At 42.6% G+C, this 19,119-nt stretch overlaps 1 protein-coding gene across 2 annotated transcripts in view; it reads right to left on the reverse strand.

Moving 5' to 3' along the window:
* Positions 1 to 18,952, reverse strand: part of RNF10 (ring finger protein 10) — a 33,069-nt gene extending 14,117 nt beyond the window's left edge. For both annotated transcript variants that reach the window (XM_025267500.3, XM_006052953.4), the window contains exons 1-6: positions 18,794 to 18,952; positions 8,050 to 8,246; positions 2,787 to 2,986; positions 1,656 to 1,746; positions 252 to 436; positions 36 to 172 (exon numbers count right to left, since the gene is read on the reverse strand). In XM_025267500.3, coding sequence (XP_025123285.1) covers positions 36 to 172; positions 252 to 436; positions 1,656 to 1,746; positions 2,787 to 2,986; positions 8,050 to 8,246; positions 18,794 to 18,950 — 967 coding nt within the window. In that variant the 5' untranslated portion in view covers positions 18,951 to 18,952. The remainder of the gene's footprint in view (positions 1 to 35; positions 173 to 251; positions 437 to 1,655; positions 1,747 to 2,786; positions 2,987 to 8,049; positions 8,247 to 18,793) is intronic.
* Positions 18,953 to 19,119: the final 167 nt, after the last annotated feature.

Raw genomic sequence — 19,119 nt, forward strand, 5'->3', positions numbered from 1 at the left:
CACCATTAGGTGTTCCCCAAATTAATGAAACTCACCTCCAAGATGAATAGGATGGTCTACATTCATCCACTTGGATTTGGGCAAGGCCACCAACACCCCTTTCTCCCTCTTCATCAGCTGCATTGTAATGGTATCACCAACAACATACTGACGTGACTCTGTGGCAACAACACTGTAACATGGACATTCATATGTAGAAGGGCAAGCAGTTGGCAGACTGAGGTCTAATCTGGTAAACACCTCCATCTTACCTCTTTAGATCCTTCTTATGCACAGAACTGTAACAGATAGGACATTTACTCCAGGTCTTCTCACTCAGTGAAAGATAGTGCAGGATGCACGCCCAGCAGAAGATGTGTCCACAACGGGTTATCTTGGCTGCAGTAGGTGGATATAGGCATATTGGGCAAGATGGCACTTCATGGCTACAAATGCGCTGAAACAAACACCACCACAGGTTAAACCGCTTTCAGAACTGACTAGGGACTGTCAAAGCCTCTTCCATCCCCCTCCTCATCCCTATACATCTCTAACAACACATCTTCATAATACTGTTCAACAGTGCAGGTATATGCAAAAGAGCACCTCAAGCAAATCATTAAGGAAACCAAAATAACAATACAATAAAACCACCATATAACAGGTATTTTTAGAGTTTGGCATCAAAAGGAAAAAATGACAATCAATATAGATCTCATTAACAAAAAAAGACTTATATGTACACATACATAAAGGCAGAATTCCCTGGTGGCTAAGATGGTAAACAATCTGCCTGCAATGCTGGAGACCCGGGTTTGATCCCTGGGTCAGGAAGATCCCCTGGAGAAGAGAATGGCAACCCATTCCAGTGTTCCTGCCTGAAGAATCCCACAGAGAGAGAAGCCTGGTGGGCTACAGTCCATGGAATCGCAAAGAATTGGACACGACCGAGTGACTCATGCACGTGCACACACACACACGCATAAAAAGGATCTAGAAGTAATGTACCAGGAGGAATCAGTGAGGCTTCTACATTATGTCTGTTTTTTCCCTAAACCAATGCATATAGAACTTAAGTTTCATAGGCTTTCCATGTCACTTTCAGATGATTTTATGCATTTTCGCAGTAATGAGAGTACAGGCCTTGGAGTCTATCACTTTGAAAGGTATTCTACATCACATAACTAGGAGTAACAAAGGGATACCCAGAGCCTGTAACTTCAAGAGAAGACAAATGCAGCAGTAGCTTGGACTGAAGTATAGCTGTGGGCTCATCTCACCTGTCACAAGGCCAAGGCCAAATCTCATACTGATGACTACACATGGCTACCAATGTAGTACCATTGGTACTACAAGCAGTGTACATGCTATGAGCCCATCAGGGTCAGGAGGATAACCAGAGTTCTCTATTTCCCCGCTTATGTCTTCCCAGAGGAGAGGAGGTAGCAGACAGGACTGTTATTACCCTATTAGCCTGCAATGCCTAGTCCTGCAGGAGCCAATTAGCAGAAAATCAACTTTAGACGAAACCAGCAGTGAGCTCTGGAAAATGCCCACAGTAAGGCCAGACAGAAAGATGGATCAGCAGTAAACTCAGCCAAAAGCTGCTGTCACCACAGTCCCTCTCTTTAGTTCACTCTGCCACGCTCAGCTCAGAGCTGAGCTGAACTACTCACCACTTGTTCCACAAAGTCCCAGTTGACTAAGGTATCAGGATCAGCAAAATGAACTGTGTAGTCTTGGTCTTCAGACACCACAAACTGGCAGCTAGAAACGGTGAGAGACAAGAAAGGGGCAGACTGTCAGAAATCACCGACAAGCCCTCAGCAGAAAGTCACCATCTCTTCACTTAGAAATCAAACGCAGGAATTAGCAGCCAGGGTCTGTGAGGCACTGAACTAGGACTTCAGCCTGAGTTCCAAGTCCTGGCTTTGGAGGGAATCCAAAGACTCAGCGGGTAGGAGTCCAAATCCATGAACTCTGTTTCCTTTGCTCCCGAGCCCAGCCAAGCTGCCTGCAGGCCCTCCCCTTGAACTAAAATTAGCCCAGGCGGTGGCTCCATCAACGAGAAGGGAAGCCAGATGTCCCTCCTCACCACCAGAAACCACGAGTCTTCAAGGCAGCAGCAAAGACTGTCCCCACTCAGTCATCTGAGTACCAGGATTTTTTGTTGTTTGTTTGGGGTTTTTTTGGGCCACTCAGTGTGGCTTGGGGATATTTCACTTCCCCAATCAGGGATTTAACCCAGGCCACGTCAGTGAAAGCCCAGAATCCTAACCACTATACCACCAGAAACTCCCACCAGTTTTTTTACATAAAATACTAAATGGTTACTTCAGTCTAGACCCAAGGTCAAACTTTACATGAACTAAGGTCACACAAAAGGAAAACAAAAGAGAATCAGTATCTGAACAAATGCATGCCAAACACTCCAGCGTGGCATTCAATTCTCCCGTAAGTAATTTCTCCTCCTTTACATGTAAGAGGAATAGCTGAATCTCAAAGTGGTTAGGTAAGTTACTCAAGGTCTAAAGCCAAAATAAGATTCAAATCAGGATTCAATTCCAAAGGAAACATTTTTACTACCTCATCACAATACTAAAGCATTAATTTATTTAAGTATTATATTCTTTTAAACACCAAGAACACCTGCTTGAAACACATCTGTGTTTTCAAGGCAAGGTGAGAAAGAGAGGGCGCAATCAACTCCCTTTCCACCTCTCCCACAGTTGCTTAAAGGAGGCCTCTCAGTACCACAAACGCCCAGAGGCTCATTTCACTCCCCTCCTAAGAGTAGAGGTACTCACTTGGCTTGCAAAAAGAGTTCCTTATTAAAAGGCTTATGCCCCCACTTGTTCCTTTTTCCCCAGCTGCCATGTCCACTGCCTTCAAAATGACCAGCCTGGCCACGGGGTTCAAAAGTGAAATTCAACAAGTGGTTCAGGTTGATCTTCTTCGGACCAGAGAACTGGGCAGGGCTAAACTCTGCCCGTTGAGCCTCTGCTACCTAGAGAGAATGAGAGCAAGCAGAGGATTTCCAGTTAGGATGACACTTGCTACATGACAGCAGAAGCCAGCACACCCCTCCCTCCTACACCGCTTAAATTATGAGCTAAGTAAAACACAGGCTTTTATTTAGTAAACAATCTTCCTAGGAGCGGGTAATGAAAAGGCCACCCAAGATCTAGACGGGGGTGGAAAAAGAGAAAAAGAGCCTCAACATACAATTACAGATACTTATAAACTGTTTAGTCTACCCTAAGTGGCAATTAACCATTACATGCCAAAACCCAGCATGAGCTCCTCTAGCTATCTTGAAGCACAGAGATTTACTTACTGGATTAATGTTTCCACAGTCCCATAAGACTCCGATACCTTCACTCTTGCTAGCTACTTGCTCCCTGGTCTGTTTCTGGCCAACGTTGAGTCTGTGGAACTACACTCTGGAGGTGGCCTGCAGGCAGCTGCTAACTACCAAAGGCTTCAGGATCCTGCCAGAGACCTCCCATCTAAGACACACGCTGCTATTCACTGTTAATTAAAACTGACAGAATTAGAACACGTAGGCAGACTAGCTCTGTGTCCAGAAATAAATCCAATCAGCACATTCCAAAACAGTTTAGCAAGAAACCAGCTATGAGAAATGCCACTGCACACAGAGATGGAATCTTTATCATGCTGGGGCTTTTTCAGTCCACTTGACATTCCCAGACTGAAGTGGGGCACGTACCTGCTGTGAGTCAGTCAGTGCATTTTCTAACCACACTTTTACACTTAAATTTCAAAAGCACTTGGCCCTGTCACTAAATACTAGTAAACAGTCGCCTTAAAAGACTATATACCATTACATGAGTCTCCTATTATGCTTTAGTATCGGATGCAGACTGTTCATGGCTTTTCCAGAGTTAACAAAATAATGCTATGATAAATACACTTAACAGACCTTTGTGCACAAATATTTGAGCACCTACGATTATTTCTTTTGAATGTATAGTAGGAATTACTGAATCAAAGGAAATTCAAATTTAAGGGTTTTGCTGCTTATTAGTGTATAAGCAGCACCTGCACATACATGATAAAGAAATCTAAAGAGTACAACTAGGATACAAAGATACCTTCCATTCCAGAGCCAACCAATACACCCTCTTGAGATCTTTTATGCTTACAGAATCAGAGTATATGACCTTTATGATTAAATACAGCAGCACAAGATATAGTCAGACAAGCTCTTATCGTTAACAATATATTTTGGGAAACAACACTCCACACACACACACCTCCACCCCATCACTGTTTATGTAACTCACCACAGGAAGCGCAGGACTTCCTGGTCATCCCTTACTCTTACTCCCTAGATTCTCATCTCCAATTGGCTCCACTTCCCCTAATCAGTCTTCTACTCCAATGCCCCAAACCTGGATAACAGCTTGTGTTCACGCAACAAAACCCCCCACATTCTCATCCTCTACCTTCATCTTTTTACTCTAACTGGCCCACTGTCTCTGACACTGCCCATCATAATTCCTGATTACAACTTCCAACCTGTCGCCTCTCAGTTCCTTGACATCTTCTCCTCTGCTCTGCTTACCCTCTATCCTACCTCTGCTACCCACTCCCATGAGCACACCACCTAGAGCTGGACTGTCCAATAAAGCAGCCACTGCTATCCAGGCATGTTGACTACTGAGCACTTGATATGTGGCCAGTACCACATTGTGAAATAGCATTTTAGCTATACGGGATTACCTATATTAATTTCACTGTTTTTACTGTGGCAACTGGTCTATGGGGTTGCACAGAGTCGGACACGAATGAAGCGACTTAGCAGCAGCAGAAAACTTTGTTACATATGTGGCTTATTTAGCCTTTTTTTTTTTGCATTGGAGGATAACTGCTTTAAAATGTTGTGTTGGTTTCTCCTGTACAACATGAATCAGCCATAAGTATACATCTACCCCTTCCCTCTTGAGCCTCCCTCCCTCCCCTCCCCCAATGGCTTAGCATCTCAACTGGACGGCACTGCTCTACAGTCCAGACTGTGGTGGTAACAATTCCACCTCTTCCACCATCTTAGCTTTGAGCACCCTACCAGAATCTCACTCCTTTCCCGGCTTGTTTCTGTTAGTTCTGATTCTGACAACAATTTCACCTCCACTGGGATCTCCAAACCAGTGATCCAATCCCCTTCTACCCAAACTTTTTTCCCTTGGGTCTGATTTTATGGTCCATTGCCCCATTCTCCTTGTTGACTGTACTCATCTGGCAAAACTTCCCCCTGATTAATCCACACCAGCATCAGAGCAAGTATACACGGCTGAAGCTGTGCTGTGCCAACCATACCGTGCCAGCCAGCCTCAGTAAAGCAGACTTTTGTCCTGCCCAGCAGTCACACTACAATCTGATTACACTTCTGTGCTCCACTGATTCCCCCCAGTCCCCGAGACGACTCCTCCAGTCCTCAGGTTTCCAAACCTTCTCTCTCACATCCTCTTTGATATGTCTCTGAAACAGTAAGAACCATTAGAGAACTCCTACGCCTTGCTTCCAGTCTCCTGCCTTCCTCTATCACTGTGGATGAACTGGGGAAGCTCCTAAGCCAATTCCTCAAAAACTCAAGGTCACTTTCAGCAACTCTCTCCCTTTTCTCTCCATCACCTTTTCCCTCTTACCAGAACAATTCCATGAGCAGAGGTATGCTGCAATTTCTTGAACCTTAAAATCTCTTTTGAGCTCACATTCCCCTCAAGCCACTGCCTCTCTGGTCCCCTACAGGAGCAAAACCACTAGAAACTAATTATCTAAACTTGCTCTTTCTTCTTCCCATTCTCTCTAAATCTATGTCAATCAGGTTTTTGTCTTCATCCACTCCACCAAAGCAGCACAAGGCCAACAACCTAATCCACCTTCATATTTTCAGATCTAATGGGCAGCTTTCCAACTCAATCTTCTTACCCAGCCTAGAAGCACAAGACAAAAACTGATCACTTTCTCCAAACGGTTTTTAGTTCTCTTTCTCCTTTTTCTCAGGTTCCTTATCCTGACTCCAGGCTCAGTCCTTGAATCCACTCCCTTTTTGCAACACTCACTCCCTCAAGATCACACTTAGTTCCACAGCTGCAAACACCAAGTGTACCTGGACAGCTCTCTAGCCAAGGTCTTCTCCTTGAACTCTAGATTCAGTTACTAAGAGCCTAGCTCTACTTAGAGATCCAATAGACAACACTTCTAAATGAAGTTCTTTATCTCAACACCCCGTCTCCTCCCCAGCCCAAAACCTTTTACTTCTTGAGACTGCCCCCATTTCAGCACATGGTACCTGAATCAGGCCCCTGTCAAAAACATTAGCTACTATTTCCCTGCTTAGACCCCACATCTAGTTTATTTAAAAATTCTGCTGGCTCTTTCTGCAAATATCTCCCCAAGTCTGCTCATCTCTAATCATTATCACTCTGTTTCAATCACTCGAACCAGGGATACCTTAAAAAGCTCCTAACCAGTCTCCCTGTTCCCACTCTCCCCTTTAAACTCAACGGCACGTTTGTTACCTTACTTCTCTTTTGAAGCCCCCAATAGCTTCCCATCTCTCTGAACAAAAGCCAATGTCCTCCGAGGGCCTATGTGACCTGACCCCTCTCGCTCCCTTTCTGGCTTCATTTCTACTTCTCCATCCATGGCAGCCTATCTGCTTTACCTTGAACATAGCAAAAGCACTACCACCTCTGGTCCTATGTATGTGTAAACTCACTCTGCCTAACACACCCTTCCTCAAAACTGTACTGGGTGCTCCCTGCTTCCTTCAGGACTCAGAAGCCTCAGAGAAGCTTTTACCTTCTCAGGGCAGCTTTCTTCACTCACCTCCTAAAACTTGTCTTTATTACTCTCTATACCTCTCCCTCTCAGTCTACTGTGCTTCAATAACCACTTACCATTATATTTATTACAAAATGATTTGTCTCCCCACTAAAATATAAACCCCACCCAATGTTGTATTTCAAGCTCTAAATGGTATTTAGTGCACATTAAGTGAGGAATAAATTTCTGGTCAATGAATGAATTCTTCCATGAGTGCATCCATTAAATCTTATTCTATACTGGCTACACAGTATGGAATGTTATGTATGGAACACAGTATGGAACAACAGGATAATATATTTAACCAATTATATATTTAACTTTGATAGCAGTTAGGCTGTTTCCTAAATCATGCAATTACAATGTGGCAGTGAACTCCCTTGTACATAAGTCTTCATGCACTTTCAGAAGATATCTAAGGAACTCCTAAAATCAGAGTACCTGGAACTGCTAGATACTATACACAGTTCAGATGGTAAAGAAACCACCTGCAATGCAGGAGACTCAGTTTCAATCCCTAGGTCATGGAAGATCCTCTGAAGGAGGGAATGGCTACCCACTCCAGTATTCCTGCCTGGAGAATTCCACGGACAGAGGAGCTTAGTGGGCTTTAATTCATGAGGTCGCAAAGTTGACTGCAACTGAGCGACTAACACTTTCACTTCACTCCATATGGCAAATTAATGTCATTAAGTAATGGTATTTTATTACCTAAATATTCCAAAGGGTACCTACAAATCAAGAGTAGTAATAAAAGGATGATACAAATTAAGGTACCCTAAATTTGCTACAGAGGGTATCAGAGGATGAGATGGCTGGATGGCACCACCATGCAATGAACATGAACTTGGGCAAACTCCGGGAGATGGTGGAGGACAGGGAAGCCTGGCATGCTGAAGGCCATGCAGTCACAAAGAGTCGGACACCACTGGGGCACTGAGCAACAACAAATTTGCTACAATGTCTCACAATCCATGATTATAATGTGTTCTTTCTCTAAGGAAATTTTCTTAATCTTTGAGAGAAGAAAGGAGGCTAAGTTCCAAAGCAAGTTAACCCTCAACTACTCAAGACTGCTCCTTCTGGTTCTTCAACTACTCAGTCTGAGAAGTGGGGACCTCTTGCTCCACACCTTCTCCAACCACTAATAAACTGAGGGTGGGGGAGTCAGACCTCATGCTTCTTATGCTGTAGAAAGGACATTCTAAAATTCCATACCTCATCTCGTCTTCCACCATTAAAAGAAGAGCTAAAGAGTTTGCTGCTGCCGCCGCCCCTTTGAGGAGGCATCTTATTAAAAGTTTTGCTTTTCTGTGAATTGGAGCGACGGGACTGGTTGATAAAATTTTCATTTTTGGGGTAGGAAGGTTCACGTTTGCGATTATAACGCTTGGATCCACTTGAGTTCTTTCCATCTGAAAGCAATAAATGTGAAAAAATTAGTTAAGAAATGATACACATACTTGGCCAATTACCCTCCACCTCCCATCGAAATTGTATTTAAACAAGGGTAATGGGCCCTTCCATGACCTCCAAGAAATCTGGGTTGGCCCAGACCATTAGTGCTTTGGACAAGACATTACACAGTAAGGTGGATTTCCTTTTTTATTTTAATGAAGCCTAAGGGGTCCCTCTCTCAGAAGGGACACACTACAGATCAAACCGTGTAGACTCAGTTCACAAGGTCTTTCTTTATAACAGAGCTTAACCACTGCTCTTGCAAAAGTCCCTTCAGACACAGTGATAGAAAAGGAACAGGAAAAAGTCTGTCTATATCAGGAAAAAGTACTTTATCTGGAGGCAGGAAACAAAACATTCTTCTTAAATTACTGCAGCACAGCTAGATCTTATACTGCAATGGTGTGGTCTAGTTTCCAGCACATATATATTCAAGAGGCACAAAAACAAAACAGTAATTACATAATGTTTTAGTGGTCAAACTGAGAGGCTACTAAATTCACAAAGGACTCTAACAGTATATCAGCCTAAGTTATATCCTTTTAAAAACTGCTTCCTGCTTTTCTCCAGTTACCAGAACATATGTTCAATTTTGGAATTCAGAAAGAAAAAATTTGTCAGTGCCCATAGAAAACCAAACTATAGTGTTTAATTTCCTTTTCGTCTCCATTTTATACACTCATCACACACTTCCACAAAATGATAGGCATATAAGATATACTGTCTTCCACTTATTAATCCATGAGATATTTCATGCAGCCCTAGGCTTCAAAAGCAAGATTAACGGCCACATTGTACCTACTGTATGCTTACATACATACATACATAACATAACCAATTTGCTTTGTAGCTTTTGACTGCAACTCTTTGTGACCCCATGGACTGTAGCCCGCCAGGCTCCTCTGTCCATGGAATTTTCCAGACAAGAATACTGGAGTAGGTTGTCATTTCCTTCTCCAGGGGACCTGACCCAGGGATTGAACCCACATCTCTGGCCTCTCCTGCAGGGCAAGCAGATTCTTTTACCACGGTGCCAGAGTCTCTTCATACACAGACCTGTGTGCATGATTATGTCAAAGTCTCAAAGTAGAATTAGCAGATCAAGTATGATCATAAAGGCTTTTACAAAATCCTCAAGTTGCTTTCTAGAATCACCGTACCAGTTTATTTATATTCTAACAACACTACAAAAGAGAATATCTTACTACACTCTTTATAATACTGAGTTGGATAAACTTTGCTAAATTGAAAGGTCAAAATAATTAGTTTTAAACGTAAATTTCTGAAGACTAGCAGCAAACATTTTTTCTATTAACCGTTTGTATTTTGTGTAAAGAGTTCATTTATATTTTTTGCCCCATTTTTTTCTACTGGAGAACAAAGAACTCTGACCAGACAGTTAACATGTGCCAAAGTTTACCAGCTTAAAGGGGGGCAAAATAAAACCTGAGAACCACATCAAGTAAGAAAAGGTGAATAAAGGTGGAAGGACCCAGATTAATCTTTGGACAAAAAAAAAAAGACTAATTTTTTTCTTGTTCCTTCAATACTCACTCCAGTTTGCCTTATTTCAACATAGAGATCTGACCAAATCAATTCTGTACACTAATTCAATGGCTTTAAAAGCAAAAACAGGACTCCTGGTTCAAGATGGCGGAGCAGAAGGACGTGCATTCCTCTTCTCCGGCCAGAGCACCAAAACGGCAATTAGCTGTTGAACAACATCAACAGAAGGACGCTGGAACCCACCAAAAAAAGATAACCCACGTCCAAAGACAAAGAAGCAGCCACAGTGAGACGGTAGGAGAGGCACAATCACGATAAACTTAAATCCCATACCTACCTATGGGTGGGTGACCCACAGACTGGAGAACAGAATACCAAAGAAGTTCTCGCAGTGCTGTGAAGATTGTGAACCCCAAGTCAGGCTTCCCAGTCTGGGGATTCGGCAAAGGGACTGGGAATCCCCAGGAAATCTGACCTTGCGGGCCAGCGGCATTTGATTATAGGACTCCCACACGATTGTGGGAAACAGAGACTCCAGTCTCAGAGGGCAGAAAAAAAATTTTGCAGGGACCAAGACCCAGAGGAGAGGAGCAGTGACCCCACAGGAGACTGAACCAGAACTACCTGGTGGCGTTGGAGGGCCTCCTGTGGAGCACGGGTTGGCAGGGGCTAACCACAGTGATGGGGGCACTGCAAGGTCCCCCTGGCGTAAACCTTCTTGGAGTTTGCCAGCAACCCTACCATAGAGCCCGCTGACCACAGGGCTGGGTCGCCTCAGGCCAAACAACTACTTGGGAAGGAGTGCAACCCCACCAACCAACAGATAATTAAATTAAAGCTTTATTGAGCAAGGCCCTACCCACCAGAACAAGACCCAGTTTTTCCCATCACCAGTCCCTCCCATCAGGAAGCTTACACAAGCCTCTTAGCCTCATCCATCAGAGGGCAGACAGAAGCAGCAAGAAGCACCATCTCACAGGAACTAAAACAAAAACCGTATTACAGAAAGTTAATTACGATGAAAAAGCAGAAAGTTATGTCCCAGAAGAAGGGACAAGATAAAACTCCAGAAAAATAACTAAATGAAGTGGAGATAGGCAACCTTCCAGAAAAAGAATTCAGAATAATGAGAGTGACAATAATCCAGGATCTTGGGAAAAGAACAGGGGCAAAGATTAAGATGCGAGAAATGTTTACCAAAGACCTAGAAGAACTAGAGATCAAAGAGATGAATAATACACTACAAGGAATCAACAGCAGAATAACTGAGGCAGAAGAATGGATAAATGACCTGGAGTACAGAATGGTGGAAATCACTGCCACAGAACAGAATATAGAAAAAAGAATGAAAAGAAATAAAGACAGCCTAAGAGACTTCTGGGACAACATTAAACGCACCAACATTCACATTATAGGGGTCCCAGAAAGAGGTGAGAGAGAGAAAGGATCTGAGAAAATATCTGAAGAGAGAAGAGCTGAAAACTTCCTGAACATGCGAAAGGAAATAGTCAACCAAGTCCAGGAAGTACAGAGAGTCCCATGCAGTATAAACCCAAGGAGGAACACACGGAGACACATAGAAACCAAACTGACAAAAATTAAAGATAGAGATAAAATACTAAAAGCAACAAGGGAAAAACTACAAATAACACACAAGGGCACTCCCATCAAGCTAGCTGATTTCTCAACAGAAACTCTACAAATCAGAAGAGAATGGTGGGATGCACTTAAAGTGATGAAAGGGAAGAACCTACAACCAAGAAGATTCCACCCAGCAAGACTCTCCTTCAGATTTGATGGAGAAATCAAAAGCTTTCCAGACAAGCAAAAGTTAAGAGAAGTCAGCACCACCAAACCAGTTTTACAACAGATGCTAAAAGGAACTTCTCTAGGCAGGAAACACAAAAGAAGGAAAAGACCTACAGAAAATAAACCCCTAACAATTAAAACGGTAATAGGATCATACATATCGATAAATACCTTAAATGTAAATGGACTAAATGCACCAACGAAAAGGCAGAGACCGGCTGGGTGGGTGAAAACATGTGCATGTACGCACTTCCACTTACCACATCACTCTGCTTGACCCCCTCCAAGTTGCAGGTAATTATATTGTTAAGTTAATCATGTTCTCATTATGGCTTGCAACTGTAATTATCTCTTATTTTTTCTCTAGCTATTGATTGGGAAAACTGATTCAGAATTATCTTGAAAACTTTTGAAAAATACACACACTCAGGTATCGCTTTTTTTCTCCAGAGCTCCAGATATGTTTCTAATGAGCAGTCATGTCTAAACTGGACTACATAATGATGTTTTACTTTTATCTAATTTGTTTCATTTTTCCACTTCATATTCAGGGCTCCCATTTCATTTAGTTTATGTTCTCCAATTTCTCTTCTCTTTTTGATGTTTTCTCTCAAGCCTTTCTCAAGTGTAGTAGAAAAGCTTTTGTATATACATATATAAATATGTATAATAATATAGTTTAGAAAACTTACCAATTTTTGCCTAACTAAAAAAGTTATGACATTTTGACTCCACTTGTTTGACTTCGTATGAATAGAATGCTAGATTACTACTTAAAAAATAGATATGCAACAAAGCTTTACTATACAGTATAGGGAACTATAGTCAATATTTTGTAATAACCCATGATGGAAAATAATTTAAAAAAATAACATGTGTGTTTGTATAACTGAACCACCTTGCTGTGCACCTGAAACATTCTAAGTCATCTATATGTCAATAAATTTTTCCTTTTAATTTAACAGAGAAAACAGAAGTTGGAGGGACAACTAATGAAATCCACTAGGCTTACCCTCAAACTTTAAGGTGGTGGTGAATTTCAACGTCAAGAAGACTCCAGCATGAGCCTTAGAAACTACAAATCCTCGCCCCCCATAGTTTAATCCTGTTTATGTTAAAATGTACAATTAATAGAAACATGTCTGCAAAGACAACACAGCAGGCTGTTGATGACAGTAACCTTTGGGAAACAAAACTATTCACTTTGGCCTAATACAATGGTTCTCAATCCTGACAGTTGGCAGGAATCACCAAGATGAGCTTTTAAGGGATTCTTGTGCTGAGGCCTCACCCTCTAAGATTCTGACTTAAACAAACAGTCTTACTGTTCTGTATACTAATAATTTGGATAATTTAGTAACTATAAGTACCTAAAAGACATTATTTCCAACAAGATGACCAGCTTCTTTACAGCAGACTAAATAAATCCAAAGCATATCCTCAGAGAAAAGGAAATGGCAGCTGATAAACCAGAATCCAAATTCTGAAAGCAACCACCTCACACTCAGTTTGCCAGCAACTTAGAAAATAGATGAGAGGTACACCATCCTCTTCAAACCTGACCAAACAGTCCTGTGAGATGGCCGCACTATAAACAGAGAACAGATGGTCCAAGAAACACTGCCAGGCTAGGGTTCACTCCTGTCCGTCACCTTTTAATCCCAGTCAGGGAAAGTGGCCAGAGTTTAATCTTAAATTAGAATTTAAGAACTAGACTTTTACATACTATTGCAGTTAGCAACAGTTACTGTCAAACACCATCAGTAGTAACAATCAGAAGGTGAGGCTTCAAACTCCTACAAATGTTGCCTTGCTCTCAACCCATTTAGTTCATAGTAACATTTCAAACAGACAGAGAATTCACAGGGATACAGAACTCCAGCTAACCTTACCATGAAAATAAGAGAGGTTTTATGAAGAGGACAGGCATATAGAGAAAACATATGTTCCCCAAACCTTACTATCCAAGACTATTTCAGATGACCTAGCATTTGACCCTGTTGTTTCCAAAACTTAACAGATTTAGACTGTGCAGATTTAGGTAAAGTCAGGTTCTACACTGCAAGGGCTGAAGAAAGCAAGCTGGCACTCTGAAGAAGGGCTGTTTTCATTTCTTCACTTGTTACCACACTGGCAAGGAAACAGTTTCATAATGCTTACAGAACTCCTCTGACAGTGAAAACGGCTCACTCCTAAAACATTTCAACATCTGACCACATAAAGATTCATGATTTTAGTTGCTAAAACCAACTCTTTCATCTTATATTTACCTACAGGTATGAAGTCAGACGGACAGGGAAGCCTGGCATGCTGCAGTCCCTGGGGTCGCAAAGTCAGACACGACTGAGTGACTGAACAACAACAATGAAGTCAGACATCTAAAGCGAGAGGCTGGCTCTTATCTCTAGACCCAGCCAACAGGCAGCTAAAGACTGAAGGAACAGTCAGGTCTGGGCCCCAGAGATAAAACTCAAGAGTGTTGTTTTTGAGGTGTCCTACAGGCAACTTGCCAGAATCTACATGTGAATAACTTGGGGGTTGAACTTGGCCTCCCTTCTCTGATAGGTGACAGCAATGAGGTGATCTGCTTTACATTTTGGAAAACAGACAAAATAGTCAAACTAAAGCTCCTAGGACAAACATATTCTCTGTTGAAAGTTTTAGATTTCAAAGTGGTTGTTCTCAGTCCTGGCTGCATAAGAGAAATCACCTGCAGAAACTTTTAAAACTATGGATGTCAGGGCTCAACCTAGATGTAAAGAATCAGAAAGGATTGCTAGAGAACATTCCCACACATCCTTACTTTAAAAAAAAAAAAAAAAAAAAAAAAAAGGTCCTTAGGGGATTCTAATGCATACCCAGAGCTGAGAACTGTCAAAAACTACCTTCGAGACACATTCCAAACCGGACCATTAGTTAAATGGCTCAAATTCAGCACTCAGGATCCCAGAGTCAACAAGAGACTTGAAAACTTAATTGGTGTGTCTCAGCTGTTCCACATTTCCCTCTGAGAAAGGTCTCTTCAGGTAAAAGGAAGCATATCTCAGTCTCTTCCCCATTACCAAATCACAGCCCGTAAATTTTTCAGTGAAAAAAATTGACATTATCAACATTTCTAGTTGTAACAGGTGGCACAACCTAGAGGTCAGAATAGCAGCCAGGAAGTTTCTGCTGCTGATTCATACCGTGGCCACAAGCAGATTGCTTATCCATCATCCAGAGTGGTTGACAAGCACCTCCAGAGGGGCAGCATATGGTTTACTACAGAATCCACTGATAACAAACTGACTCCAGCTGAAATTAGTCATTCTGAATGAAAGGAAGGGGGTGGGGCAGATATCAGGAATATGCATATGCCAGTAAGTTACATGCCTGCTAAGTGAATTTATACAAAGTGTATTCAGGAATATTGCCTGGGGCTTCCTAGGAATTTACTTGGACAAGCACTCTTAACTAAGCCCTGGTTTTCTTATCAGTTAAAATAGGGTTAATCCTCTTTCCTCATTGGGTCATAAGGATTAAGGGAAAATTTCTGTAAAATGCCTACCATGGTGGCTGGCACACAGTTGCTACTGTCATTTGAAAGTCTGCTTTTTTTTTTTTTTTGGAAAGCCTACTGTTACAGCTTGCAAACTCTTGTAACTTCCCTAAATGGTGTTTATTGAAGGTTTCAAGTCACCTCAATTTTCAAATCCATCTAAACCTCCAGGTCCATTTACAGCTCAAAGGCTTTCTTCAAGGTAGATTACCACCAGGCACCCAGCTTCTGGTACCAGAACAAGAGGAAGAGGGTCAAGCCAGTGCTTCATATCGCTAACCTCAAAATAACTGCTTCATAATACCTGACCTTCCTTTAACCTCCATGACAGTACCATCCCCCACCCAGGAGGATGGAGCAAGAACCTGGTTCTGGGCCAGGGTCCATTGTTTACCCATAAACAGCCAGGTCTCTCTCTTGCCTCTTTTTGCTTTCTTTGCTCTTTCTAAACAACCTTCCCCAAACTCTAACCCACCTCTCTCCTCTGGGCTACATTCCTGGGATATTCACTGTTGAACATTCTTAGAACTACATCTTAACCCTACTGGAACAAAACTGTAGGAAGAGAGCCAAGAAAAGAAGTATTATGTGACTGTTTGAAGCAATTAATCAAAGCAAAGAAACTGCTATGCCAATCTGGCCGGAAAGATCAAGTAAATCCTGGTAGCCAAATTGACATATTTCCTGTGTGCATGAAGGACAAACTTAAGCCAGTCACAGGAACAAAACCTCAAGTGTATTAATCATGTAACTAGGAAGCAAATAACCATTTACGACAGGCATGGTTTAGAGACTAGAAACCAAAGGTTTTTCTTCTCGTGGGAAGCAGGGAAAGGGAAGCGGAAAAGGGAATTAAATAGTTAAAAACTGAAAAACTTGTTCTTGTTACTTTGGTGACAGAAAGACAAGTTATGTCTTTTCACCTTACTCTTCCTTTTCTTCCTTCAACTTAGTACTCTTAAACTCAAGAGGTCCTTTCAACAATTTCCAGCTCAATCAAGTACATCAAGCGTTGAGCCAGCTTTTGAAATCCTACAGAAATCCTTTTACGGAATTATGCCGAATTTGAATCTAGTGTTCTGTTAGAGTGGCCACCTAGAAGTCACTGGGTAAGAGGCGCTGAGTGCTATCTGCGGTGGTAGCACTGGTCTTAGCTGCAATGTTCTTAAGGCAGAATATGCTATGAAGAATTCTATTTAGCTGCAGACCTATCCTTCCTTTTTGCTAAAGGAATATATTAATAAATAACAGTAGTCAGAAAAGTAGGCAATAGCAATAGCAAACATTCAAGCTCTCTCACAAACACATTAAACAAAAACTAATGCTACAGGGGGACACCTGTGTATTGCATAAAACCCAGCCAAGAACTCCCTGAACTGAGTTTCTACTTCCTTCCTCAGAAGCTTTCAATTAATAAACTGAATAGTGTTTTAAGAGTATTTTTATAAAGTGTTGTTTTTTTTGGGGGGGGGAGGGGGCAGTTTTTTGGTTTTTGGCTGTGCCACATGGCATGCAGGATCTTAGTTCCCAGACCAGGGATCAAATCCGTGCCCCTGCAATTGAAGCAGTGTCTTAACCACTGGACAGTCAGGGAAGTCTCTTCATGTATTTGTTAAAAAAAAATTCACTTTAGTCAGAATGAGCCCAACAACTTATATTTACTCTGTACAAGTCTGACAAATACCTGCTTTGGTCAAACCACAACAGAAGTTACCATCCTACTGGTTAACGACAGTCGCACTAGTCAGCACAGTCACCGAGTCAGAATCACATGAGGGAAATGCCTTACATGCCTCAGTTTTTTGTTGCTATTTTGTCTGAAAGTGAAGTCGCTCAGTCCTGTCTGACTCTTTGCGACCCCATGGACTGTAGCCTACCAGGCTCCTCTGTCCATGGGATTTTCCAGGCAAGGGTACTGGAGGGGGTTGCCATTTCCTTCTCCAATTTACTTTGTCTAGGTTCTGGTAAACTTTCACCTGCCACCTCACTGAACAGTAAAACAACTTCAGGCATTTATTGCAACTGGCTCATGACCGTATGTTAGTGGCTTAAACAGGAGCCCCTGGAAAAATTAGTTGAGAATTCATATAGCTATAGAACCAGAATCTTTAACATCTAGGAACAGAATGCAAAAGTAATTTATCAACTACACTGAAAATTAGGCAGACCACTCACTCTAAACCAGCTCCAACATGGGCCAAGAGGACTGGCAAATCTCTAGATCTTGGGGGATCTGTGATAAACCTACACATGTGCAAAATTCCAAAAGTAGTCTCCATAATACTGCCTGACGTGGCCTGAGAGTCTACACTAATCTCTGCTTAAGATATTAAAAGCATTCATTTCTTATCCAGACAACTGGTTTCCACCTGAGTTTCAAAAGCAAACTCTAGAAACCCTCAACATACCAGGTAAATAAGTTTGCTCTATCAAGTAGATTAACTCTGAACCAAAGTCAGCATTACGGCTGTTTATGTGGTTTCTAAGTTAGGTCTGCAGTTTTCTTAATCTTTTTACCTTTTAAACAACCACATTTCAGGGCTCCAAATGTTCCCCTCTCTGCCACACATCCCCCCCTATTCCCATGGAAAACATTTTCCTATTACTGCTAATATAATCAGAAATACAAAAGAGCAGAGACAAGTGTCTCTGCCTTTGAAGTAAGGCAGAGAATATTCAACTCCAGACTCTGCCAACTCCTGAACTCCTGGTCTCTCACCTTTTTCCTTCTTTAGATGTGAACAATTCCACCCTGCTGGACACGTTAGTGACTGGAGTATTGGGGAAAAAAAGTAAAAGCCTAGTCCAGTACTTGGCACATGGTAAGCCCTCATAAATGGTAGCTATAACCATCATGATGGTTGAAATTCAATACTGAAAGACATGGTTACAGAAATGACAAAATATTTCCCCTAAAAGGACACAACCCTAGCCTAACAGGTTGTGTTCATGCACATTTGGTGCCTAACAGGCGTCAGGTACTCTCCTGAGCCATCAGTTAGTTCATTTGTTTGCTAATTTATTTTCTCACCATCTCCAACATACAGGTAAGAAGACTGAGACATTCACTCAAGGTCTAAACCTAAAAAGACTGAATCCAGAGCCTGTGCTCTTAACTCCTACTCTACACTAAACAAAGCCATTCCAAGATGAGTCCTCTTCGTCTGAGCGGAATCTGGGGTCAACTTATTCAACATGAAAATTTGAGTTTAACAAATATTTAGGCCAGCCTCCTACGTTTATACTTGAATACTATCCAAAGCTAACTCAACATTAAAGGGTAGATCAACTTGGTGGTTTTAGGAGCTGTACACTGATGCGTCTTCGGGCCTGGCTGTACAGACTAGCTGGGTGACTTGACCTTTTCTGAACCTCAGTTCACTCATACGCAAAATGGGAACAGAAACAGCAATTATCTCCCCGAGGTGTTTCCAGCTTTAATGCAAGGATTTATGTAAACCAGGCAGTTCTCATTAAGTGTTAACTGTAAGTAATGGAAGCCATGGAAAAGAGACCAGAATAGTAGAAAGCGGAGCCTTACCCTGGGTGACGCTGGGTGACCCAGGAGACATCCGAGGAAGGATTCCGCACCCCCACCCCAGCACTAGGGGCAGTCGCCCCCCGCCCACCGCCTTGGGAACCCGCCCTTACCGCTCTTGGGTTTAGACTCGCCGGCCGGCCCCGCCGAGGCGGAGCGAGGCGGCTGTTGCCCTTTGCTGCTGCCCGAAGAGGCGGAGGAGCTGCTGGAGCCGCTGTTCTTGTCCATGTCGGAGGCGGTGGCGGCGGCGCTGGGAGAGCTCTGCGGCATCAACGGGGGCCTTGGCGGCGGCGGCGGTGGGAGCGGAGCGGGCGCGGCGGGGACCCAGGCTCATGGCGTTCGGGGCCGGCGGGGGTCGGCGGCGGCAGCGGTTCTCGGCCTTCATGGCGACATTTTTCCCTGTTTCCTTTCTCGGCTTCTCAAACTGGAAGGAGAAGCG

The sequence above is a fragment of the Bubalus bubalis genome, chromosome 17 (assembly GCF_019923935.1).
Source record: "Bubalus bubalis isolate 160015118507 breed Murrah chromosome 17, NDDB_SH_1, whole genome shotgun sequence".
Lineage (NCBI taxonomy): Eukaryota > Metazoa > Chordata > Mammalia > Artiodactyla > Bovidae > Bubalus > Bubalus bubalis.